At 35.9% G+C, this 27,004-nt stretch overlaps 2 protein-coding genes across 5 annotated transcripts in view; one reads left to right on the top strand and one right to left on the bottom strand.

Moving 5' to 3' along the window:
* Positions 1-566: 566 nt before the first annotated feature.
* bcan (brevican) lies at positions 567-19,291 on the top strand. Of its 2 annotated transcripts, none has more exons than XM_082149501.1 (14): positions 567-819; positions 8,283-8,365; positions 9,214-9,591; positions 10,144-10,318; positions 10,887-11,014; positions 11,185-11,478; positions 12,436-13,437; positions 14,463-15,452; positions 16,508-16,615; positions 16,753-16,911; positions 17,936-18,018; positions 18,202-18,346; positions 18,422-18,607; positions 18,773-19,291. In XM_082149501.1, the coding sequence occupies exons 1-14, from the start codon at positions 815-817 to the stop codon at positions 18,895-18,897; spliced, it is 3,861 nt and encodes a 1,286-aa protein (XP_082005627.1). In that variant the 5' UTR covers positions 567-814; the 3' UTR covers positions 18,898-19,291. The 2 variants fall into 2 exon arrangements, with proteins under 2 accessions (XP_082005627.1, XP_082005628.1); XM_082149502.1 differs by having other exon boundaries at positions 568-819; positions 18,425-18,607.
* Positions 11,402-27,004, bottom strand: part of hapln2 (hyaluronan and proteoglycan link protein 2) — a 31,583-nt gene continuing 15,980 nt past the window's right edge. Inside the window, exons 3-9 of one of the 3 annotated variants that reach the window (XM_082149504.1) lie at positions 23,827-23,921; positions 23,650-23,747; positions 23,144-23,506; positions 22,424-22,540; positions 21,624-21,806; positions 20,733-21,006; positions 11,402-11,530 (exon numbers count right to left, since the gene is read on the bottom strand). In XM_082149504.1, the coding sequence (XP_082005630.1) occupies positions 11,473-11,530; positions 20,733-21,006; positions 21,624-21,806; positions 22,424-22,540; positions 23,144-23,506; positions 23,650-23,743 (1,089 nt within the window). In that variant the 5' untranslated portion in view covers positions 23,744-23,747; positions 23,827-23,921 and the 3' untranslated portion in view covers positions 11,402-11,472. Of the gene's footprint in view, positions 11,531-17,549; positions 18,038-20,033; positions 21,007-21,623; positions 21,807-22,423; positions 22,541-23,143; positions 23,507-23,649; positions 23,748-23,826; positions 23,965-27,004 lie in introns of those variants that run through there. The other 2 variants (XM_082149505.1, XM_082149506.1) reach the window with 2 other exon arrangements.

A 27,004-nucleotide genomic window follows, 5' to 3' on the forward strand; every position in this document is an offset into this window, starting at 1 on the left:
TCGTCTCTTATTTACGGTAATTACAACATGGCGTGAACGTGTTATCTCACATAATTATGTTTATGGTTCATAGGGCTACCATTTTAGTCTTTTACACTTTTAAAATATATTTAATCACTTAAATAATTAGATACTGAAACAAAAATTGGCCCGTGTGGCAATTTGATCTTTGTTTTATCATTGAAATGTAAGTTCACCTCGACAGGTTTTAATTTTGCTTTATGCTTTGACAGAATCAGCTAAATGTCGGCCAAGAGAGCGGTTTCCCAACAGTTATGAACTCAACAACTGACACCTGGAGCTAAACGCTAAACCAACAGAATCGTTTTCTTTTCTTTTCTTTTCTTTTCTTTTCTTTTCTTTTCTTTTCTTTTCTTTTCTTTTTGTGCGTTAAACAATGGCACGCATAAAACCTGCATCACTTCTAATTTTCTCGAGGAGACGAGCTCTCTCTCTCTCTCTCTCTCTCTCTCTCTCTCTCTCTCTCTCTCTCTCTCTCTCTCTCTCTCTCTCTCTCTCTCTCTCGTAGCTCATTCTAATTTAGGACATTTTAACTTTGTTCTCCGTCCCTTCCCACTTTCTTCATCGGGCCAAGGGACAAATGGGAAAATGAACCCTGTTGGTTAAAGAGAGTGGGTTGATCGGAGATCCTTCCTGCGCCTTTATTCCTCCTCTCTCTGTCATCCTCTCTCTCTCTCTCTTTCTTCTCCTCTTCTGGACGAGTTCACAGCATCCATCATCTCCAGTCTCTGCACTCTATGAGACTATACAATTCTCCATCTAAACGGGGGCTTTTCAATAGGAATCCTTTGGAATGAGGTATGTGGCTTTTAAATTGACTATAATGATTCTGTAATCAGTTGCAACTTAGAAAACTGGTTTCATGGCTATTGGATTTTTAGGATTAGTAGGCTAAGTGAATTCTGCTTATGCGGAATATTTTCTGCCCAGCATGTTTTCAAGTTTGAGCACACAGCATAAGATTCTATGGTGGACATTACAATGCTGAATATGCATGTTGCATCATCCCATGTGAATTAGACATTAGTCTGGTACAGACTATTATGCAGAGTGGTATCTATTCAGAAAATTGTTATAATATAGGCTAACTTTATTTAATAGGTGTTAATTGATAAAGTGTTTCTTAGAATACTTTCTTAAATACTTGTTCTTCATAAGAACCTTTTTTTTCTTTTTATGAATATTTTTTGGCTGCAAATGGGTCTTTAAGATTTAAAGTTCTTGATGTTTCATTATAGGTTCTTGAGATCAGTTTTTTTGCATCCGGATTTTTAAAGCACCATCGAGTACAGTTTTGTGTGTGTGTGTGTGTGTGTGTGTGTGTGTGTGTGTGTGTGAGAGAGAGAGAAACTACAAAGGCTCTTTAATGGCATCAGGCTGTAAAGCCCTTTTCATTTGGATTTGTAATTTTGAGCATGTATCTATTCCTGGAGTGCTTGTAGTGAGAATTAATTTTAGAATTTGTTTAGAATGTGTTTGAAAGCTTGTCAGTGTTGGAAGGTGCATAAGTGTTCTTCACAGACTTAGCCTTCAAAAAGACGACACCTGCTCTTGACATTTCTAAGTGAATGTGTCTTATATGCATAAGCAGAAACTGAGCCTGAGAACCTTGCAGCAACCGTAGTAAACGATCAACCTAAAAAAAAAAAAAACTTCCATTACCTAAATATGCAATTACTGCACAAAAATAGTCAGTTATTTAGCTCTGCAGATAATATTTTTCAGATTACTGAGTGCTGAGAAGAACTGCTAATGTAATCATGAACAAAATTCGTTCTTGTGTATCAGATCACATATTAATGTTACGTTGGGACATAAATCTAAATCTATATAAACAGTGCTGGATAGTAACAGATTACATGTAATCTGGATTACGTAATCAGATTCCAAAAATTACTCAATGGCAGTAAATAATTCATAATATATAGATTCTCCCTAATTCTTCTTTTTTGTGTTTTAAATTTTCCTTTCTGAAAAAGCATATTATTGCATATGTACATTTACAGAGTCTTCTAGTTTTGTGAAATTACACACACAGACCAGCCACTAGGTGGTTATAATTACATGGTAAAATTTTTATTGTTTTTAAAATGGTACAACATGATTCTATTCTATTCTATTCAATGTTATAAACAAGTTAAATCAAAAATAATCAAAATGTAGTCAGATTATTTGACCTAAAATGTGTAATGTAATGGATTACATTACTAACTACATTTTTACTAACTACATCGTAGGCTACGTAACGATTCGGTAAAGAACTACAATTTGTTAGTAATCTACCCAGCACTATATTATTGGATGTGGATATAAGGTTGAATTGAGTCTTGTCAAATGCCATTTTAACATTGTGCTGATTTTAGTGACTCCAGCAAATTTAAGTAGATCTTAACATTGTGCCTGAGACTAAAGGCTTTGTAAACACAAATATTAGATGTGGTTGTACAAATGGGGAAGAGATATGTGCAGCACACCTGCTGGATGATTTTGCTTTGTGGAGCAAACTAAGCAGAAATCCAGGTGCCAAATGTAGCATGAGAGACATGATTCATGAATACCTGTTTGGTCTACATTTGCAGTTATTCCAGTGCTTACACGATTGAACTTTATTCTATTGAGAATGTCTGCTGTGTGTTTTCAAATGTAAAATTACAGCACTTTATTCAGCCTTTAAACTTCACAGTGGCTCAGCTTGTTTCTTAACCCATCGCTCAAATAGGTGTAACAGAGCTGAAGTCAGTCGATGTGTGAGTGCTTTTCAAACGGTTATAGGATGAAGATCCTTTATACCATCTGTCAGATTGTTAAACTGTTTGAGTCCTGCTGTGAGGCATCCGGGCATCTTCTTATCCACTGCTGCTTTTCTTTAAAGACGTTGTGAACAAATATATACATTTATGCCTTCACTTATATTTAGTATCTCTTTTGGAATAAAATAATCATTTCCTCTCAAATTATTTAGGTGTTCTCTCTTTCAATCACCATAGCCAAAATACTCGCCTGAACCCCTGCAGGACACATCTGACCTAATTTAACTGTACAGCACTCATGTCCCGTCCTGATCACCCCAATGTGAAGAGTAAAGGGTCACTTGTGATAAACCACTGAGAAAGTAATGCAGGATGGGATTGTTGCAGATTCCCAGAAAAAAAGATTTGATGTTGCATACTTTCTTCATTTGATTCATACATTAATGTCACGTTTTCCCCTTAAATGTTTTTTTTAAATATTAATGATGTTACTATGTTCAGATCTGAGGAGATTATTTAAATGATTTTAAACATGCATCTTAATGTAAAGCAAATTTAGCTTTTGCAGCTGGTAGAAAAATAAAATCGGCCTGTCTTTCTATAAATAGTTCAGTTTGTCCATTATTAACTTTTATTTATTTAAGTATTAGTATTTATTTAACTATTGTATTATATTATATTATATTATATTATATTATATTATATTATATTATATTATATTATTTTATATTATATTATATTATATTATTTTATATTATTTTATATTATATTATATTATTTTATATTATATTATAGTTTCTTTAAAAAAGTAACACTTTTATTAATTTAGGTTAATGGCAATATATACTGTTCAAAAGCCTTTTCTTAAAGAAATGAATACTTATTCAGCAATCCTTATCCTTACTTATCCTTCTTCAGCAAGGATGCATTCAATTAATCAAAAGTGACAGTAAAGACATGTTATAGTGGTACAAAGGATTTCAAATAAAGACTGTTCTTTTCATCAAAGAATCATGACAATTTTTTTTAACAGTTTCTACAAAAATATACGCAGTTTATTGCTAAGTAGAAATATTTCTTGAGCACCAAATCAGTATATTAGAACGATTTCTGAATGATTAAGTGACACTGGAGTAATAGCTGCTGAAAATTCAGCTTTGCCATCACATGAAGTTATTTTTAATTGTAATAATAATTCACAATATTACTGTATTTTTTATCTAATAAATGCAGCCTTGGTTGAGCATATAAGAGACTTCTTTTAAGAACTTAAAAAAAATGTATATGGTAGTATATGTTGTATTCATTGAAAATGTATGTTTTTGGTAATAATACATTATTGATAATTAATGAGTTATAAACACTGGTTTGTAGCGCAAATTATTTAACCATTTTGTTATTCTTCCAGTTATATATCAGTTAATGAATCAGAAGTGCCTACACAATAACATAAAAAATGGCTTGCTTCCGCCTTGCTACATAAGGTGAATACGTTTTGTATTCTTTATTTTAATGTTTTTTTTTTCTGGTTTAGTTGTGAGGCTCAGTCCACTATTCAGATCCGTTCTCTGCAGATTCTTACAGAGCTCAGAGAATGGCTGTATGCTTGGCTAGCCAGATCTACCACTGCCTGCTTGGCTAAAAACACCTCAGACCTCTGCAGCCTGGGAGAATTATTCTCTCTGTCTCTCTCTGTGTGAGTTCCGGTCGGTCTGTGTTTCTGGGGACAGTGGTGTTGCCCCGGGTGATGGACGAAGTCGCAGAGAGTCACGTGAGGTTAGAAATGGCTTGAGTCTGAGGGTGGGTGTGTCACTGAGAGAGAAGAAAGAGCAAGGGTATAGTGCCCATGACCAAGCATGGAAAAGTAAAGGAAAAAATGGGGAAAATACAAAAGAGAGCAGCATTCCACAGAGAATGATGTGTGAGGGAAAGTATGTCTGCTTTGTTTTACCATCCCTTGTCTGAGAGTTGATCCAAAAGATCCAGTATGGGCATAATATGGCACAAACTAGTCCAAGACTAACCAAGTCTTCAGCAGGGAATTGTGAGCTTCTTATACTTTTCTGGACAATCAATTGTAAGAGAAATAAATGAAGTCATTCTGTATTCCAGACAGCAGGCGTCCGTGAAGATGCTTGCCTAAGCACTCTTGAGGTTGCTGGGCCCTGTCCTCCATGTTTGCCCTTGCAGCCATCTGGATTTACTTTTGGCCTAAGGAAATGTTGCTGGCGTCTGTTGATAATGTTCTCAAGAACAACAGGTTACAAGATAAACAGAGACACAGATGCAATACCTGCAGATAGTTGCTTAAACAGCAATGCAGCTTTGTTCAGTCTTTGGTCACAAAAATGATGTGCTTCTCTCCTTAATCCTGGAGATTAAAGTCCAAGTGCACTTTTAGAGGAGGTAAAGTGAATTTGCAAACACACTCCTCCTCTATGGCGCCGGTGACACACATTCGTGTATCCAACTACTGGTCAACCAGTTCATGCCAGTTTCCATTCATCTCTCTCGTCTTTTCCTCTCAGGCATACCGTTTCCATGTACCCATTACTCTGCATCTCTAAAAAATGCACCATAGCGTCAGAACTTCCTGCTCTGGTGCGTCTGAGGCTTTTGTGCCCAGAATTCAAGAATTCAGCTTTTTCTGGCCTTTGTAGTTCCTGTCTTGTACTTACAGTAAACCACTTCTGTTGAACCTCTGGATCAGAGCGCTTAATGGGCCATATCTTTGGTGAACTTTTAAATTGAAAGCAGGAGAAAAAGGTTATATCAAGGAAGTGTGCTGTGGAATTGTTGCTCTTTCAAGAAGATGCAAATCATACTGTTTATTTTTTATGTAAAAAAACAAACAAATTATATATATATAGCCTACAGTGGACATGTCCTATACATACATACAGTGTCGGGGGTAACGCATTACAAGTAACGTGTTGTGTAATCAGATTACTTTTTTCAAGTAACACATTCCTTTTTTTATTTTTAATCTCATTTTATTAACCAGTGTCTTTGCTGCTGACCTTTGATGATCCAATTCAACCATACTAATAAACAAAACTGACTTTAGATAAACAACGCATTTGTGTTTATTTTTTCTTTGATTTTTATTGATGGAGTAAGTGTTGAGCTTCTCCTGCATCCTATTTTTTTGCGATCCAGAATGGCAGCACAGCTGAAAGGTTAGTTTTTTACTTCTTTTTTTTTAACTTAAAGTGGTAAACAGATTAATTGTTCAGAAGACAAAAAAACTCCACTTCCATTGCATTTCCATGTCTGTCTCGTTGATTAAAACTCACATTGCATCAGTAAATTTCCTCTACATCAGCGTGCGCTCTATTAGGTAACATTACACATCAGAGATGAGGGTCTTTCTTTAGGGATGTAGTCTGTAATTTCACATCTGGTTGGTTGTAAAAGATTTCATGTAAACAGAGAAGAGTAACAATTAGATACTTAAATGACCCCTTATTTTGCACAGACATCACCGTAAACATCCTGTTGTTAAAATAACTTAAAGTCAATGATATGTTATCATGTTAAACTGATGTAATCAACTCACTACCTTCCACTTCATTTAAACTGTGCCTGGAGTCCTACATGAAAATTGCTTTCAATTTGTTGCTAAAACTTATTTGAATATTTGCATATGGGTTTTTAAAAAATCACTGAGATATTTAAAATTTGTTAGAATCACTGGACCACTGTTATGTCTACTTGCTTTTCTGGCTCACTCTTTGGGGCATGACTATTCAATTCATTCAGTCTTTACAAACAGTATTTCAGTGGATCTAGCAGGTGGTCTTTTATTTATTTATTTCGGCCTGTCTCACTTAGAAACCATCTAGCTGCTAAAAACATTCCCTTTCACTGGGCCGTTTTAACTAAACACAGTCTATATTGTGCTCTGTGTGTAGTTTAAGAGCTGCACAGAGACAGGTGCATAAAGATGACATTAGCGGAGATGGATGTACTGGTAAAAAGATGCTCATGTCTAGAAAAGGATAGTCAGTCTGTTCGATGACTCGTCAGAATTCAAAGCACATACAAGAGCTTCCAAAGACTCCATAGATCTGAATCATGCCAGCTGGACATAGCACAGGGTTGCCAAATCCTCAGTCCAGCAAGCTCTCGACTAACCTCTGATTCAGAAAGGCTTGTAAAAAAAAAAAAAAATGCAAAGGGTTAGGTTAGCCACACATAAAGCCAAATAAAACAAATAAAAATGTTATTCAGCACAAATTATAAGTTTGCAAAATCTCCTTGTGTAAAGAATAAACACACCCTCTAAAGACTATGCTGTGGGTCTGCAGTGAAAATTAGAAATGTAGGCAAGCCTTTCTGTTCTGTTCTATTCAGGCTCATGCTTTTAAAACCAGAGTTTTCAACCAGAGGGCATCAAAGGCGGATCTGTGGAGAAGATTATTAAAAATATACCATTTTCTTTAAACATTTTAAGTATTTGTTAATTGGTTTACCTGTATATAATATCATCTAATTATATTCTTATAGGAAAATTCATATTTTTCATATTTTTTAAAGTGTGCTACCCTGATGGTGTTTTGTGTTTATGTGGATAACGCTGTGCAATATATAGGTTTATTTATTATTGTATATGAAAATGCCAGTTTGAACTTTAATCATGTGGCTATTTGCTGTACCATATATTATAATATGGTAGTAATTTAAGTAGTTCAGGGAGCATATTAATATTATTAATATTAAGTTATAGATAGATAGATAGATAGATAGATAGATAGATAGATAGATAGATAGATAGATAGATAGATAGATAGATAGATAGATAGATAACATTTTTAAATTATGGATTATATAATGTTAATGGTCTTGATGACAGTTATTTTTATTAGCATTATTATTTTTTCTATTATTCTATTATTATAGTTTTGTGGTCCCTGGGTTTGCTGAGTCTAGGCGGTGATCCCTCCTAAAAAGTTTGAAAACCCCCTTTTTTATTTCCTTAATTCAACATATTAAAAATCACTTAATTTAGTCACTTAATGCTTTTAAAATAGCTATACAATTTTTGCAGTCAAACAGTCTGATTTCAAAGACTCAAGAACTCAGAATGTGAATAAAAAAATGTAGTATGTGAATTCACACAATCTGGCAACAACAGAGGCACAAAGAACTTTCTCTCCCTCTTTCTCAATTCTCACTTTCTCACACAAGACAGTGTGTCATTTCCCCATGAATATCCATGAACTTACACTGGAACAGAATGCAGTTAAATTCAGTGACATATAGCTAAATTACTGTACTGGAAATAAATGTTTGCTTCTTTCATTTCAACACAAAGACTTTATGTTGTGGTTTGTCACAGCTCCAGTTTGACTTTTATAATGCTGTTCTTTGACTTTGTTTCTATTCTCTCTCTCTCTCTCTCTCTCTCTCTCTCTCTCTCTCTCTCTCTCTCTCTCTCTCTCTCTCTCTCTCTCTCTCTCTCTCTCTCTCTCTCTCTCTCTCTCTCTCTCTTTCTGTGTTCGGTCTCAGATCAGCGATGTTCCTGCATATACTGCTGCGTACCATCTGCCTCTTTGTCTTGTCATCTTCGGCCGTCCTACGTCCTGCAGCAGGTTTGTCTCACCTCTACTGTTCAAGACACAGGATATAATCAATGATAAACAACAGTACAGGTCACAGACAGCTCTTAGAGTCAAACATTCACACTATGATACCAGTTACAGAGTGTGTTATTGCACTTTTATTGCCTTCCAGCAATGTAAAGCCTGTAAATGCACATTAAAATGCTATTATAAGCTTTTGTCATACTTTATATTTGTTGTCTTTAACTACTAAGTACTTACATTAAAACATGTTTGATACAATGTACTTAATGTGTTCATATTGTATTGCAAAACTCGGTAACACTTTATTTTACAGTGTCCTTGTTTCATATGTTACTTACTGTTGTAATAACAGTAATTTATATAAAAAAAAAACTCATTCATAACCCTCCCCTATAGTAAGCAAGTACTTATTGTTTAATTAATATTACTCAGTCCTTAAATGTATAATTACACTGTAACATGGACACCTTAAAATAAAGTTTAATCCAGAACTCTTTTGCTGCTTTTGAGGTGGGATATGGGTACAATTAAAAGAACAGGTTTTGTGATCTGGTTAGGTGTAAGGGGGGGGTAAGGGGAATGTAATTATAGATGTAATTACCTAAATTAATTACAGCTGTAATTACATGCAGGTTTTTTTTTTTATTATTCAGTACAATGTAAAAACTTGTATACATAATAAGTGCATTGTTGTAATTGTTGCATTGTCAAATGATACATTTAAATATTAGTAGTTAAAGACACTTAATGTAAAGTGGGACCTAAGCTTTAAATATTGAATATGGAAATCCAATTCAGTTCAGTATTAAACTGTCAATTCTTTAGTACCTCATTCATTCATGTCTTTTCCTCAGATGAGAACACATTCTTACAAGTGGCCATTCCTGATAGCCCAGTGTCTGCCATTTTGGGGGGCTCCCTGACTCTGCCCTGCCTGGTGAGTCTCTCCCGGTCCTTGTCTTTGGGTCGGCATGCCGTACTGACCCAGTCACGAGTCAAATGGAGCTTTCTTTCATCAAACAGAGAGACAGAGATCCTAGTGGCCCGTGGTGAGCGGGTAAAGGTGAGTGAGTTGTATAAAGGCAGGGCTTCACTGCTGAATTATGCTGCCTCTTCAGCTGATCTTACCCTCAGACTGGATGGGCTGATGCAAAATGATACAGGCTTCTACCGCTGTGAAGTCCAGCACGGCTTGGAGGATGCTCACGACCAGGCCCAAGTCAAAGTAAAAGGTGATTATTATATTAAAGTCTCTGTCTGTGACAAAACTTTAGATTTTGCCACATATTGTCATGATGATAATGAGTAGTGGTTTGAAGTAGTTCATAAGATTGTGATAGAAATTCCTGCCTAATTGTATTAAATAAATGTATATAAAATGCAAATACATATAAAGAACATTTCATTATATATATATATATATATATACAGTATATATAAAATAAAAAAAAGGCCGCCTTGGTGGACATAAGAGACTTCTGTAGTATATTTTATTTTAAACATAATTATGTATAATATATAGTTTAAAAAATGTTTTGATTCAAAATACAGGAAAAAAAGTTGCTGATTTGATGCTTAAGAAAAAATCTATATTGTTATCAATGTTGAAAACACTTGTGCTGCGCAAAATTGCTACAGCTAATAATAAAATACGGTGACTGTTTTCTTCAAATGCAGTGTTTTAATAAGACAGAAATTTTCCACACTAGTAAATGGCTACTAATACTTTATAACAGTTCAAAAGCTGTGATAAATGAGATCACTAATATGCTGTGTGTTCTTAGGTGTTGTTTTCCACTACCGCCACACCTCAAGTCGCTATGCTTTCACTTTTGATAAGGCCAAAGATGCATGTGAGGACATTGGAGCTCAGATTGCTTCTCCAGAGCAGCTGGTGGCTGCGTACCACAGTGGCTATGAGCAGTGTGACGCTGGTTGGGTTTCAGATCGCTCTGTTAGGTGAGTGATAGACACATCAAATAACCAATTATGCCACCCTGTGAGGTGTATGCTTACACTAGATGTAATGCAGACAAGTTTCCAGGGACTAGCAATTTGTCTATTCACACATAATGCAAAAAATAAAACATTTAATATTTGGAATAGATAATCAGAGGTATATGCTTTTGTTAAAACAATCAACTCACAAATATTTTAACCTATTTTTAAATAATCATGTTTAACAGCAGAAGTCTGTGTGAAAAACTATATATTACCCATAATAATTCTGCAAAGAAATCTCAATGATTCATGACAAGCAAATCGCAGCAATGGAATTCTTTAGGTCTGCCCACTCCCATGAAGCACTGTGAATTTTTTTTAATGTTGAAGAAAAAAAATCCTATTGGAAAGATTATTGGGAAAAATACTTCCGTAGCCAAGGCTGCTGAAAAAGTGGCCAGACACTAACCAGTGCAGTGAAATTATTTTAGGTAACAACAAGATTAAGCTTAGATGGTTTTTAATAATGACAAAATACATGCATCTTTAAAGTCCATTAAAATGTTTTAATGCAATGCCTTCTTAGATACCCAATCCAAATGCCCCGTGAAGGCTGTTTTGGAGACATGGATGGATTACCAGGCGTTCGAAACTATGGCATGATGGAAAATGATGAACTCTTTGACGTGTATTGCTATGTGGAGAACATTCATGGTAAACCAATCCCAAAACATTGCTAATATTCACTTTTACAAACAATGCTAACTATGCTCCAAATTAGCTCTTAATATTGGCAAGAATTCCCAATTCAAAGAATGCACCCTGTTTACAATGACTTTTGAAAGCAAAAATGTTTGTTCATTCATTGATGTAACTGTTTTTAGGGGAGGTTTTTCATGGGTCGACCCCACAGCGTTTCAGCTTGTCAGAAGCTAAGACATACTGTGAACAGCAGGGAGCTCAACTAGCCACCACTGGCCAGCTGTATGCCGCATGGAATGATGGTCTGAATCACTGCAGTCCTGGCTGGCTTGCTGATGGAAGCGTTCGCTACCCCATTGTGACCCCTCGTGAACGGTGTGGGGGCTCTGAACCTGGTGTCAAGACAGTCTATCGATTTAGCAATCAAACAGGATTCCCGGAACCACATACTCCCCATGATGTCTACTGCTTCAGAGGTATTGACTGATGGGTTTGAATCTGGGACCCCCCCAGGGGGTGCTAGAGGGTCTAAAAAAAATTTGAGGGAAATAAATGCATTTTTAGGGCTGCACATAGAGTTGCCACTGTTCTGTATAATACAGAATCATCCCGTATCTAAGGCATCAAATAAGCGTTCCATATGAAAGCCTTACGGAACGCAGTTTGTACCGTATATGCAGGCATACGCTAGAGTCTAGAGACCATATGAATAACAAACTCTAATTTGAGCAATAATCATTCTTTTACATTTACATTTATTCATTTAGCTGACGCTTTTATTCAAAGCGACTTACAATTGCTATATATGTCAGAGGTCGCACGCCTCTGGAGCAACTAGGGGTTAAGTGTCTTGCTCAGGGACACATTGGTGTCTCACAGTGGATTCGAACCCGGATCTCTCACACCAAAGGCATGTGTCTTATCCATTGCGCCACTACCACCCCTATAATCCCTATGATTCCCCCCCTTTTGGGACAAATCATTGTTTGATTTGTGTGACTGTGACATTTTTTGTATGACAATAAAATTAAAATTAAAAAATAATACTATTTGTGAAAAAAAGAATAAAAGTAAATGTTTTCTTGATAATATTTGAACAATTTCATAGTACAATGACCATGTAAAAGCTAGCTATTTAATTTAGTCACATTTATAACAGTTCAAAAGCTGTGATATATGAGAGCACTAATATGCATTGTGTGTTCTTAAATATATTTTTCTCACACAGTATGAATGTTTTGTTTTTTTATACATGAAAATATAAGAACTGCTTTTATATTTTAGGAAATTAGTTCCTCCCACTGATATCATAATGTTTGGGGGTTCTTGGTATCAAAAAGTTGGAATCCCCTGACCTAAATTATTAGGCATAATCAATCACCATACAATCATAATGCTTGGATAAATGTATCTATTCTACTCTTCCTCTGCAGCTAACAGCAACTCTCAGACAGTCACACCTATAGATTATATGGCAACAGAGCCAGAGGACACAGAACAGCATATTGTGACTTTAACAGATCCCCAAGAGGAGTACAGCATGGATCAGGTCACTCAACAGTCCGAAAATGAAGCTCAGGGGGCTGTTGAGTCCTTCTCTGTCTACAGCACACAGACTACTTCAGAACCTGAGGAACACAACCACACACCAAGCTCTCAGGAAGATGTCACTGCTAGCACCAGAAGAGACATCACCACCCCAGCCAGCACAGACAGATATCTTGAGTCCACTGAGGTCACCTTGCAAAAAGTTGAGTCTGTTCCAGAGATTTTCATGGATCCAAAACACAATAATGTCATGCAAGAAGGAGAACCAGAAATAAAAGCTTCCGCAATTGATGGTGTTAAGAGCAGCAATCATAGACACTACCAACCTATGCCAGATACCAACTTTGAGCCAGGAGAGCCCATTGACTTCATCCCACTTACAGAGGCTCAGCCTGAGACAACAGAGGCACCGTCCTCTCAACCGAAGGAGATAGAGGGGTCCAAACACTTCCAACCCATGCCTGACACCAGCGTAGAGAATGAGGATGAAGATCATGTGACTAGCGAGATCTCTACGACTACTAAGGGCACTACGATGGAATATGACTCAAGCAATGACACCACAACGTACAATGCTCCAGTCCAGTCGGGTCCCTCAACATATCTTCCTGAAGGTGCTACAGTCGAGGAAAATGCAGGAAATATCACAGAAGCTCCAGAGTCAGATGAAGAACGAGGTCTTTTTACACACACAACTCAGTCCACCTCAGTAAGAACATCCACCACTGAAGATTGGTTGGATGGTTCCGGTGAGGATTTGTCCTTGTTATCCACAGAAAAGGCAGAACATTTGGTCACTCCACATATATCAGAGACATATGGAGCATCGACAACTGAGACTGAGACAGAGAGCTTCTCATTAACACATCTGAACAATATTAGCACAAGTAAGTAAAAAGAAACAAAATATTCACTGAGTGTATCAGCAAATGATATTTTTGTGTCCAAAAATATATCAAAATCAGGGTTGTGTGCCATTCAGAACTGAATTGAAAATGCCTTTAAATTTGTTTTTATTTATTCATTCATTCTTTAAATCATGTTTGGAAAGTTTTTGGAAAAAGCTTTAAAATCTGATGGTTTAGAGAGGCCTTATAGACAAAACTTCCCTTGCGTCCTGTAACAAATCTTTCCCTCGCGGGTCAAAATGACCCGAAGCCCTAAAATTATACTTAATTTTTTTTTACCAGAAAGCTTATTTAATTAAATTTTTATAATATCTTTTCTATTTTTTAATGCAATTTTTTTGGGAGATTTTAATTTCAATTTTTAATTTTATTTACCTTTAAATGACTAGATTTGATCAATAAATAATAAATAAATAGTCATTTAGTCATTTAAGCACATTCCTCAAATTCTTTCAACTTAAATTCAAAATAACTCACAATTTCATGCATAAACCTTTTAATTCAGCTCAAAATATCTTACATTGGTTGTCTTTGCCGACCTCTTGTGAAAAAAAAAATATATATTTAGATACACATGTAGACATTATAATATCCATTTTTGGCGAAGTAGCGTTTTTAATTTGAATTTTGAGCATTTTTAGGTTTTTCTATGTGTACTGCTGCATTCCCCGCATTCCATTCATTCCTATGGGGGTCAAATTGACCCGCGAGGGAAGGATTTGTTACTTTTCAACCTCAAAACTCCTCGAATCCATTTTTAAAAAAAAAATCTGTATTCGTGGTTCAAGTACGACAAAAGTCCTGGGGTCTTGGACAAGGGGTCTCAACGACAATGAGCGTTCTCCAATGAACACTCAATTTATACTTTTTTTTTTATTATTCTCGAGGGAAGGATGTTAAACAGAATGGATGGATGGATGGATGGATGGATTGATTGATTGATTTCCATGTCTTGATCATGGTTATAAATGACATTAATATTCTTTGATTTTGTTCACTGTCAGCTTTTAAACCCATTCATGAAAACAGTTCTGCAGACCATCACAATACTGAGGAGACCTCAGCTGTTCCTGTGTCTCTTGGTGTCTCAGATGATGATGATGTCAGCGATTATTCAACTGTGAGCACAACATTGAAGGAAACCGAGTCGTCTGAAGGTTCTGGCGATCATGATGATGTCCTGCCAGTCACACTGCTGACCACCCCTATGCCTTATCTGTTTGGCACATCAACCACGCATGGGCCTGCACAAGTAGAAATCAGTTCTCCACAGGAAATGGAAGGAGTCCTCCCTGAAAGCACCACTCCATCTGGCCTTGGGATTGTGGAAGAAGAACTGGAGAAGGTGGAGCAGGAAGGTCTTGGAGAAGCACCTAATCACCTAATCACCACATCCACTGAGCTTAATAATTCTACTATAACTTTCAACGTTGTAGACAGCGATGAGGATGAGTCCTCTGGAGAAGGAGAACCTCCAGGAAACTGGTCTTCAGTTACTAAGCTTCCATACTCAAAAGTGTCCACCATCACTCCCTCTAACCTGACAGATATGCAGGAGCATAATGAAACCAATAGTGATAATGAAGATAATCAGGACAGCACTGTGGGACCCACAACAAGTCTGGAGGTTACATTTCTTCCTCGTGGGACCCAAAGTCCTATCTGGCAGACTGTGGCCTCTTCCACAAACCCAGGAGAGTTCAGAGCAGATGTTGAATTCAGTGGAGAAGCTGCACTTACCACAGACATCAGAGCCTTAAGTGAATCTGACTCCACCAATGCTCCCATCAATGAGCACATAGAGCAAACCCAGAAACCATCCACTACAACAGCTGACAATGAAGATGATGATGATGATAATGATTATAAACTCATGACTAAAGCAAACACAGACAATACGGAAGATGAGACTCGTGTTAAAACCACACCTGAGTCTGCCACTCTACCTGCCAGCCCTACACAGAAAGTGTTGGATAGGACAGGCTACATTTCAGGTAAACACATTGTACTACTGCAAGTGGGCCAAACATATCTTCTATAGTTCTCATTTTTCTCATAATTCATTTATGAAGAAATGAAGAAAATCTCTCTTCATTTGAAGAAAAAAAAAAAAAAAAAGTATTTTAGTGTTATTTAATGATAAATAAAATATTAAACTAGGCCCCTTAAACCAGTGTTGTTATATACTATTATAGTGTTTATTAATATTTTGAATGATCTTTTATTTTTATATTTGGTTTCAGTAATTTTCTTATGTGCTTTTGTCATTTAAAAAAAAAATGCAAGTAACCTTTTTTATTTTAAAAATAATATTCAGTTTTATTTTATTATTATTTCATTTAATCATTTTAGTACTTCATCTTATTTAATTTGTAATAGCAACATTTAATTTTTCACCATCTGATTTTTATATTTTATTTCGGCTTTATTTCAATTAACGATTCAAATAATAATTTTTAATATAGTCAAAATTGTTACTAAATAACAAATAAACCAGATGGGAGTGATAGCACCATTTATTGGTTGTTTAAATCACTTGACCTACCCATAATATCTCCAAAGGGGGCGCTGTTTATCCTCCAAACATTGTTAGATACAGTACATCTCTTTAAAATACCTGGAAACTTGATAACCGACATGCACTAATCTGTAACAACTGATTAGCACGTCTATCAAAGACTACAGTGCAGACAGATAGAGAGAATTTATCAGAAGTGTGTAACCCCCATCAAAACAAATAGTTTCAGTGGTGCATGAAGGAGTTTAGTGGGGCCATGATGACTAGAAACTGATAAGTTACAGAACAATCAGAAAGAAAAGGCAACGGATTCGGTTCTGCTATGGCATGTTTTAGATAAATACAGATTAACAGAACCAATCAGAAATCCAGTTTCAGCCTGTTTTTTGAGTTGTGGTCCACAAGTTGTGTGCCATACGGTCTCAAAATGGCTTTTAGTAACGCCACCTTGTGGTTATAATCATACATGATTTTATATCCTTATGTGCAATATTTTATTAGTCAGCTATAAAAACGTGAATGGCCTTTTAGATGCATGTTTGGAGAACCCATGTAAAAATGGAGGGACTTGTTTGGACAGTGGAGCAGGTCGTAGGTGTCTCTGTCTACCCACCTATGGAGGAGACTTCTGCGAGACAGGTGAGTGACCTGCATGCCTCATTATACTTTTACATTGTAAAAAAAATTAGCAATTGTAGGATTTTTTTATTTTTATTAACACAACTTAAATTAGACTGCTTAATGCACTTAATGTTGTCCTCTCTCTTCCAAAAAAGATCTAGAGCACTGTGAACCAGGATGGGAAAAGTTCCAAGGGTTTTGTTACAAACATTTCACCAAACGGCAGAAATGGGAGGTTGCAGAGCAGCACTGTCGCATGTGCGGAGGTCACCTGGTCTCTGTTATGTCACCTGAGGAACAGGAGTTTATCAATGGTATGTCTGAACAGCTGTTCGTAGAGGTGAACCCTCCTGTTGATCCTATCAGTTTGACTTCTTATCATATGATGTTAAAAATTTGAACTTTTCCATCAAGTTTAAATTTTTAACATCATATGATAGGAAGTCATATGATAGGGCCGCCTCCTGATTTGAACCCGATGGAATGTGTTTAAGCAGGTGTCATTTTCAGGTTGTAGATGTTGTCAGTCTTCACAAGTGGTGTTGATTTTTCAGTAACTCTTTCTGTGATGAGTCAATCATCATTCGTTCTACCAGTGGCGCAATAGTGAGTGATGAGTGATGAGTGAATCATCATTCGTTCTACCAATTTGTTCAAAAACACTGATTCAATCAGCAATAAACAAAGCAAAGTCTCTATTATAAGTAAGTCGTTGAATTTTTTACTCAGCCAATTTGTTCAAAAAACACTGATTTATTCAGGAACGAAACATTTACAGTGTGTTTATTTGGATACTTGCACTGGATAAATCTGCTTTGGCTTCGTTGGGAGCTATTTTCATTGGTGAAGAGCAAAAATGGACTAAGCTAATGCCAATATTGTCTCTAAAATGTAAGTTAGCCTGCTTAATACTAACTTCTTGTTTACTGAACTGTTACATAAAAACAATATCTTCCACGACCATATGACTGAATCAGAAAAGCAGCACTCTTGCCTGAGTGATATTGCTTAAATAAAGAGTCAAAAAGAGGTGTGTCAAACTGCTGAAGCGGTTTAGCTTACAGTACATAAAGGAATTCATAAAGGACCAAGTTTGTTGACATAACATTGAGGGGCCCAGCATTTTCCTCTGCATTTCTATACAATCATCAAAACGTTGAAGGGCTTTGAACGTGTCACCTTATTCATGTCAGTGAATGAGGGTTGTGTTAAAAGAGCCCATGCATTTTTGTCATATATGATGGATCCGGGTGTTAAACTGGAAATGGAGTCTGTGTTGTGTCTTACTGACAGTGTATGCTGGTTATTTGGCATTTCTTTGCTTTTCTCTTTCCTTAGATAAATACAGGGAATATCAGTGGACCGGTCTCAATGACAAGACCATCGAGGGAGATTTCCGTTGGTCAGATGGGAGCCCTCTGGTGAGGCTATTTTGGCTTTCTGTAAAAATAAAAAAATAAAAATAAGACAGTGTATCTTACTAGTTGAAAATGACATGCACTAGAGCAGGGGTTTCCAAACTGCAACTGCAAGTTCCAATATTTAATTCAATTAATTTATTATTTTGTTCCCCTGTTTTTCCTCTCTCTTTCTCTCTCTGTCAGCTGTTTGAGAACTGGTATCGTGGACAACCAGACAGCTACTTCCTGTCAGGGGAGGATTGTGTTGTCATAGTGTGGTATGATGATGGCCGTTGGAGTGATATCCCTTGCAACTACCAGCTTTCCTACACCTGCAAGAAGGGCATTGGTGAGTACATCACCTTCTGCAGGGACGCGTTGGCCCAGAAAGAGCAAAAGATCATCGTTGTTTGTTTCTCTTTAGCAGCATTCTGTGGTCAGCCCCCTCTTGTTCTGCACGCTAAGATGTTTGGACGTCGCCAACTAAAGTACAGGGCGAATTCACAGGTGCGCTTCTATTGTGAGCCAGGCTTCATCCAGAGACAGAATCCTGTCATCACATGTCAGAGCAACGGACAGTGGGAGGAACCTAAGATCACTTGTACACCAGGTGAAAATTCGTTTTATATTATATTATATTATATTATATTATATTATATTATATTATATTATATTATACATGCCTAAGCATCACTGGTGTTGCAAAACTAAAGGATTGAGCCATTGAATCCCAACATTTTTCGTGCCATGTTTATTTCATGTATTTTGTTCACAGTGGGACCAGCATACTTAAATGGAGAACTGGTAACATGGCCCACAGGTCAGAACAAGGAAATAGTCATAGAAGACACCGCAACAAAAACAACAGCTGCATATAAGGATATAAAATGGAACTTTTGAAACAAGCACACTGCATAGCATTTCATTATTTCTTTCATTCTCCTGTTTATTATGTTGTTCCTTCTTTTATCCTCCTTTAAGGCGTACATCGATCAACTCTACAAAGTTCAATGTTATATAAAGAAATCTGTCCCGCTTAACTTTTTTTTTTTAAATGGTAAAATCGGATAACAGTTTAAGTACGGCAAACATCTGTAACCGAAGACTTAAGACTCATTAACGTTCTTTTTCTTCTCCATTTTTCTGTGTAGACCATGACACTGAATTACATTTTGTAATTCTAAGATAAAAGCACACTTGATAAAAAGCAACATCCAAACAAAGCTCGTAACTGTTTGACCAGGCTCCCATTTCTTTTTGTTTTTGTTTTTTAATAAATTATAAGATAAACCTATGAACACATGCTGTCTAACATCAGCTGGTCTGAATTACTTTGTTTTATGTTGTTGCCCTTTAGCATCACTTATCCATTCTTAAACATTCACAGTATCCTGTGTTTTTCCTCGATTTTCCTTGCCAACCAAGATTCAACTTGAGTTCAACAACTCATAGACTAACAGTGACCTAATTTAATAAACAGGAATATTCTGATTCGTGTCGTTGGTTTTAGAATATTCTAGAAGTGAAATACATAAAAATGTCAACTTAAAAAAAAAAAAAATATATATATATATAAAGGCATTGGGTCAGCATAGCTTTATAAAGCAGGGTAGATATGCAATCCACAAATGTTTGTGATTTCAAGACCCACGTTGAGTCTAATTATGGGAAAACATTTGGTCATTCTGCAACTTGGTGCTCAGTTATTCAGGTCTGTATTGTAGGCTACTCTGGAGGATGGCCATTTTTAGTAGACTACTAATTTAGTTTCCGGGATGCATCACTAACAAAATCATATTTTAGTTTTTGATAGCCTGATACCAAGGCATATTTCATCACTCTAGAAACTGAATGAATGAATTACATTCCAAGCAAACAGAGCAATCACAATAAAAAAGTTATTACAATAAGAAATGTGTTTATGAATTTTCTTGATTATTCTTGATTAAGAATTAAAAACTCTTTGGTTAATATTCTAACTAGCATCACTAGTTGTGAGATTTGTGAAGAATATTTTGAAAAGAATATTTAATGGGAATTTGAGTTGAGATTACGGTTTGTCGCAGTTTAAAAACACTGTGCATGTGTATGTAATTTATAAATGACACATTAGGACTGTTAAAAAAAAAAAAAATCTAACAGATACAAATTTCATATTTTTGTTGGTAATTTATTATTATAAAATGTATTAAAATGAATATTTTCACATCTTGCAATCTTACTATTTTGCTCATTGACTGTTCAAATAAATAAATAAATAAATAAAAATCCAACCACCAGGTACCATCCGGTGTATGGTGCTACACAATATAACATTTAGGTGCTATATATTTAATACATGTTGCCTCTGAAATATGCTGCACAGCCTTAGTCAGAGCTAAAGAGTTAACAGCTATTCAAGCATGAGTAGTCTAAAGACTTTCTGTGTCATTCCACTCTTAATTTGAAAGTGAAGTTTTCACAGAAGGATCTAATATTTCCTGCTTTAAAACAAGCTTATTAAATGAACTGTTATATAACCCAATGCTAGCTGTAAGCCATCATGCTAAGTGTATAGCTCATACATTTCCTTTCCTGCAGCTCTACACTGCAGAGAGCCTCTAGCGGTGCCCATACATACAAATGAAGGATACGTTCTGCACCTTTTAGGGACTTCACCTTTAGGCTAGTGTGTTGCATAAGTGCAGACAGCCTGTAGCAAAAATTTACCTGGCAGCAAAATCTGGAGCAGTTACCTGTAGCAATAAGCCCCGTAACGACCCAAACTTTTGCTGAGATACCCTAAGTTCCGAACCCCTGGTTCTGCAATCCCTCCACAACGCTCCCTCGGGTTGATGATGGGGAATCGTACACTACCATCCTGCAGCCAGCCTCCATCACAGCGGTCCAGCTGCTGAAACTTCCAAGATGAGTAGATCTGACCAGTCCTCGCTAGACCGGCACCCTCCCGTCTGCAGGCATGTTCAGCCTTGTCAAAATCCAACTGCCCTGGAATGAAGAAAACAGACCCTGGGAAAGCAAAAAAGTGAGTTCTTTTTATTTTTACATTTTCGCATTTATAAGATGAAAACAGAAATAATAACCCCATATGTACAAGTTTAGTGAACAACTATGATCTGCACAACAAACTGAACTGTTTTCTAGGTGCAATTCCTATATCTGTCATTGACATTCAGGTCTCCAGTGCCATATTCAACAATCTCATGTGGGCATAGTGAAAGCTCAAATGTCTTTCCACAGAGTAACAGACTCCTAGTCTTTCCTAAAGACAAAAACAAGAGATCTGATCGGGTGTGTCTCTTTTTTTGTCTATTGGGGAAACAAACGGCAACTGTTTATAATGGCCATTTGTTTTAAACAGAAACAGTTTAAGATCTCTCCCATAAAAGACGTCCTCAAGCTGATTCAATTTACCTGAATACTGTAACAATTATTGTGTCAGGAAAGGATCACAGATCCAGACACACAGATGTAAAAAAAATTATAATAATATATATATATATATATATATATATATATATATATATATAAACACTACTGTTTAAAGGTTTGAGCTGGTAATAAATATGTGTTCTCATCATCTAAATCCCATTCTAATTCCGATTACAGATTCCCTATTCACTGACCCTTAGTGGTAGAGGTGAAGCAGAAAGCATCATACTGGTCCTGTGTTTTGTGACGAGGCCCATAACTTCGGATGCCTGATAGAAGATCCCCTCCACAAGCCGGCCGTGGGTGCAGGACTGGGTAATTGACAGTTCCGTCGCTCAGCCATCCAGCATTGCACCAGTCCAACCCTTCAGTCCAGGCTGAAAAGTAGGATCATACATGGATACAGGTATAAGCACCAAACACATACCAGTCAACTTAAAGGGATTTAGGCACACTATTAGTTTAGGGTCCAATTCTTACTGTAAGTTAACTATGACTTTTGCCCATAGCTTTTTCCTCAATCATTCTCCTAATTACTGCTTGTTAATAATTAGTAAGGTAGTTGTTAAGTTTAGGTATTGGGTAGGATTATATGGTCATGCAGAATAAGGCATTAATATGTGCCTTAAAAATACTAATAAACAGCCAATATCCCATGCATCTCTTATATGCATGCCAATAAGAAACTAGCTAATAGTGAGAATAGGACCCTAAACTAAAGTGTTACTGAAAATTCTGTCATCATTTACTCACCCTCAAGTTTCTTTGTTCTGTTGAACACAAAAGAAGATATTTTGAAGAATGTTGGCAACCAAACAGTTGCTGGTCCCCATTGACTTCCATAGTATGAAAAAAAAAAGTAAATTAAAAAAAGTAAATGATGACAGAATTTTTGCCTGAACTATCTTTTTAATGAAACTTAGGACTATATTGCTCAAAAGTGTACAATTGCACATAAAAGTAAACAATCAAAATGTGTAAATATGATTATTACCTTGGTAAAGCTGCTTGTAGGTGGCAAGTGTTGCATCCTGTTCAGCACAGGCCTTTTGAGCTTCAAAGAAAGTAAATCTGTACCGACCATGGTGACTCTGGTAAGGAAATACAACCCCTGAAATACATGGTAAATTAATCAATATATCATAATGAATATATTAATTTATATTATTATGTAAAAAAATATTAATGGTTAAGCATCATAAATTATCTAAAATAGTTTTTTTATTATTAATTATTATTATCCTAACAATAATTATAACAAAAGTTAAAAAGGAATAACGACAGCAAGACTACTACTACTAATAATAATAATCATAAATTAGTATAGTAGTAGTAGTAGTCATATTAGTAATATTAGTAGTAATATTAATTTTAATATTAATTTTATTAGTAGTAATTTTATTAGTAGTAATAATTAATTTGAATAAAATTAGTAGTAATATTAATTTATATTATTATGTAAAAAAAATATTAATGGTTAAGCATCATAAATTATCTAAAATATATTTTTTATTATTAATTATTATTATCCTAATAATAATTATAGCAAAAGTTAAAAAGGAATAACGACAGCAAGACTACTACTACTACTAATAATAATAATAATAAATTAGTATAGTAGTAGTAGTAGTCTTGTTTTTATAACTTTTGTTATTATTATTATTTACTGTTGTTATAAAAGTCAAGATTATTACCAATTGTCGCGCTGTCCTACCTTCAATCCTCAGCGTAATAATAACACTTTCATCCTCAATCCCGTTGATCAGTTCACAGCGATAGCTGCCATCATCTTCCAGCTCCAGATCGGTCAAACGGAGGGAAACATCCCGGGCATGTGCACGCAGGAGAGACGCTCGAGGCCCCAGTGAGCCATACTGCTTATCTGCATGTCCGTTTGTTATAAGCACTATGTTTTCCACTCCTTGACTAGGGGGGTCGATTTTAGTCCACTTTACTCTGTAATGCAGTGGTACTTTGAACCTCATCCTGCAGGGCAAAACAACTGTGTGTCCACGACGAGCAGTGACCTCAGCATGTACCAGAGGTTCCATGAGGTATTTTAGCTCTTTGCCATTGTCTAGAAAAAACAGTGTGTAATTTAATATTATATGTTAAAATGTGTAAAGATACATCTTTAAAAAAAAATCATTTTAGTCTTGTAATAGCTTTCAAATCATGTTTATATTGTAATCACAAAATCTCTAAAATCAACTGCAATACCTTGATTATGATGGTGGTATTTTGCAGAGGTACACAAGAAGAAACAGGCTGAAATCACTAGCAGAGTAAAATAGTTCATTGTGGATTCCATCATTTCCCTAAACAACATTATGATGGTTAAAGTTTTATTGATATTTGATTCAAACTGAAAGCCGTCGAGGAAAAGACAAGTCTCACCTTAGTCTTCAGCCTTCATCCTTCATTTAAAAAGGACATCCAGAAAAAGTCCATGACATTAATCTTCTTTTCTTCTAGAGTCACAGATGCTCTGGCTGCAGTGGAGAAACACACAGATTCAGGGTCATCTGACAAGTGTTGGATGTGTACGCAGGCTTTTTCTCTCCTCTGCTCCAGATGTTAATGAGTATCACACAGACTCTCATTGTTTCTTTCTCTGAAAGACAGACCAGGAAAGCCTGAAACAAGTAAACCTCAGATGATGGAGGCAACTTCACAATTTTGTGGTAGTCATAAAAGGCCCAGAGGTGAAAAAATATAATTTTCCAACCCACGCAGTGTGTTTTTGTTGATGAAGCAGAAGAATTAAGATGCTCATTTGGTGATTACGCATGATGTCTCCCAGGAACCAGTCAATGGATGTGATATTTAGACTAGAAAATGTCTACATTTCATTGCATTAGATAGAAAATAGCCTTTCAAACCTTTTCTCTTTTCTCCACCATCGTGTGTACTTTATACATTTACATCAACTATGAACATGATCCACTAATGTTTGCCAACCAGAAACTGAAAAATACTTTTTTGTCTCAATATATATATATATATATATATTAATATTGAGAACCATTTTTATTAATAATTTTAATTTGTTTTTATTTTTATATTTTCTGTTTTCGTTTTCTTTGGCAACTGGGTGAAATAAAATAAGTTTTTGTATATTTTAATCTTATTTCAGGTACTTTTTTAATGGTTTTAGTTTATTATAACCCTGTTACACTACATGGTTATTTTAAACTGTCTAGACTATTTAGGTTGTGCAGTCATAAATATTTGCATTGGTATGACTAGTCAGTTTTAGCCATATAAACTAAGCTGACCAGTTTGCATGACCGGAACAGAAAAAGGAAGTGGAATGAGCCATAGTTTGTGCTTTCTTTCTCTCTCTCTAACCTGGGAGCACAATGACAGCTTTGTTACTGAACTCCCCCAGCACTGACCCACGGGCAGCAGTGAGCATGCAAACACGAAAAGGAAACAAGCAGTTGGAGGAGAAGCGCTATAATGGAATTCAAGCATTTGTCAGTGTACTTTGCATTGTGCTGCTTCATCAATGGCTCTTTCTGTCATCCACAACTGTGTGTGTTCACAAAGGCATGTCTAGGTGACCTTTGTCTCACTCTTGACTATTTTCATCTCCTTCACTCACTCCCAGTCTTCTATATTAGTTCTAATTTCAAAATAAAGTCACCATGAAATCAAGATGATTCTTATTTTTGTTTTTAATGGAATATTGCAATATTTATTATAAATGATTTATATGTTCACATCATTATTTAAAAAAGAATATATTCATGTGCCTTCGTAGTCTGGTATAAAATAACGTCCCCCTTGCAGCGGCATCTCTTCTCTTCTCTGATGTGTTTACTGGCACAAGAGCAGGGCAACCCGTCCCTTACATGAGATCACAGCAATGGCTAACCACAACAACCACATCAATTTCTTATGGGCATAATCAAGTCCCACCCAACATTTTATCTTGTCCAAGAAAGCTGTTTCACTCGGATACATGTCACAATAGGGACTAAACTATCGCAACTTCCATTTCATGCCAACTTTAAATGTTATATTATTTATTGATTTTTTAGGAAATCTAGCATGCATGCATGCAAATATACAGGTCCTTAACAAATATTTTCTCACCCCCAAACTGCACGAACACACACATACACGCACCCAGGCTGACACTTTAACCTCATGTTAACCCAGCCCCTGGGAAAGTAAGGTTTGAGTCAAGGTTGTGTAGTTCCAATGATGCATACACTCTCAGTTACAAGAGACAGTGGTTGACAAATGATCGACTCGCCCCAGAGGATAACCGTCTTGCCTAACTCTGATGTCAAGCCCAGGCTTGATATATTGTGACTCAGCACCCCCACTGCCACCTTCATATACCGTTTTGCTTTGGCTCCCATAGCTTTTGAACCATCAAACAAGTTCTAGCAGCATTAATTGACTGTGTGTTTGTGGAAATCTGATTCTTCGAAAGAGTAGTTTCTATGTACACTACTATTCAAAAGTTTGGGGTTGGTAACAAAAACTAAATTGTTACAAAAGAGTACATGCTGTTCCGTTGAACTTTCATTTAAAGAATGCTGAAATGAAAAACGTGTCATGGTTTGTACAAATAATTTAAGCAGCACAACTGTTTTCAACGTTGATAAGAAGAAATGTCTCTTATTATCAGCATCAAATCAGCATATTACAAAGATCTCTAAAAGATCATGTGACACTGAAGAGTAATGGCATCTGAAAATTAAGCTTTTCCATCACAGGAATAAATTACATTTTAACATTACATTTGTAAAATATATTAAAATAGAAAACGTTTAATTTATACTGTATTGATATTCCACGCTGATACTGTTGTTGTTGTTTGTTTTGTTCTTTTAACCAATTTTCTTATTAAATTAATGCAGCCTTGGTGAGCATATACAGTTTATATGATTATTATAATTTTTTTTACTGCCCCTTACATTTTTGAACAGCGTTATATATTAGAATGGACTTTTATGGTGTGTTTATGTGTTCCATTAATTATTTTTTTTAGATGAGGCTAATAATGACAGAATTTAACAAATTTGAGTTTAGACAAACTAATGATGATAAGTTTAGAGCGCTCAGAACAGATGTCCAATCAGATGTCCTACAGACGAATAAGTGTAACCAGCAGAATGTAGACTGAGAGGTGTGTGGTGTTTACAGGTTTCATACCATTATCATCAACACCAAGGCAGATCAGTTGTGGGTATGTCATAACCAAACACGTTACTTCACTCTCTCTGTAAAAGCAGGTTAATCGAGCTTTAACCAACATGAAGCGTGACAATGTGTACATGTGACACGGTGCAGACCAGGTTCACTTTATCTGGAGTCAGACTAAAGTCAAACACTACTGATTCAATAAGGTGATAGAAGAGCTTTTCAGGTGTCCAAATCAATATGAAATTTCAGAGAACTCTGCAAGAGAACTGGATTTCCATCATGTGTTTTTGTTTTTATGCATTTTTATGAAATTTACTTACCTTTTGAATGTGTCAGAAATTTTGATGAGAGAAAGAATTCTCTTTTCATTGCATGTTTTGTTCCCTTTTAATGTGTATGTGTGTGTTTTGTG

The sequence above is a fragment of the Leuciscus leuciscus genome (genome assembly GCF_965113295.1).
Source record: "Leuciscus leuciscus genome assembly, chromosome: 20".
Lineage (NCBI taxonomy): Eukaryota > Metazoa > Chordata > Actinopteri > Cypriniformes > Leuciscidae > Leuciscus > Leuciscus leuciscus.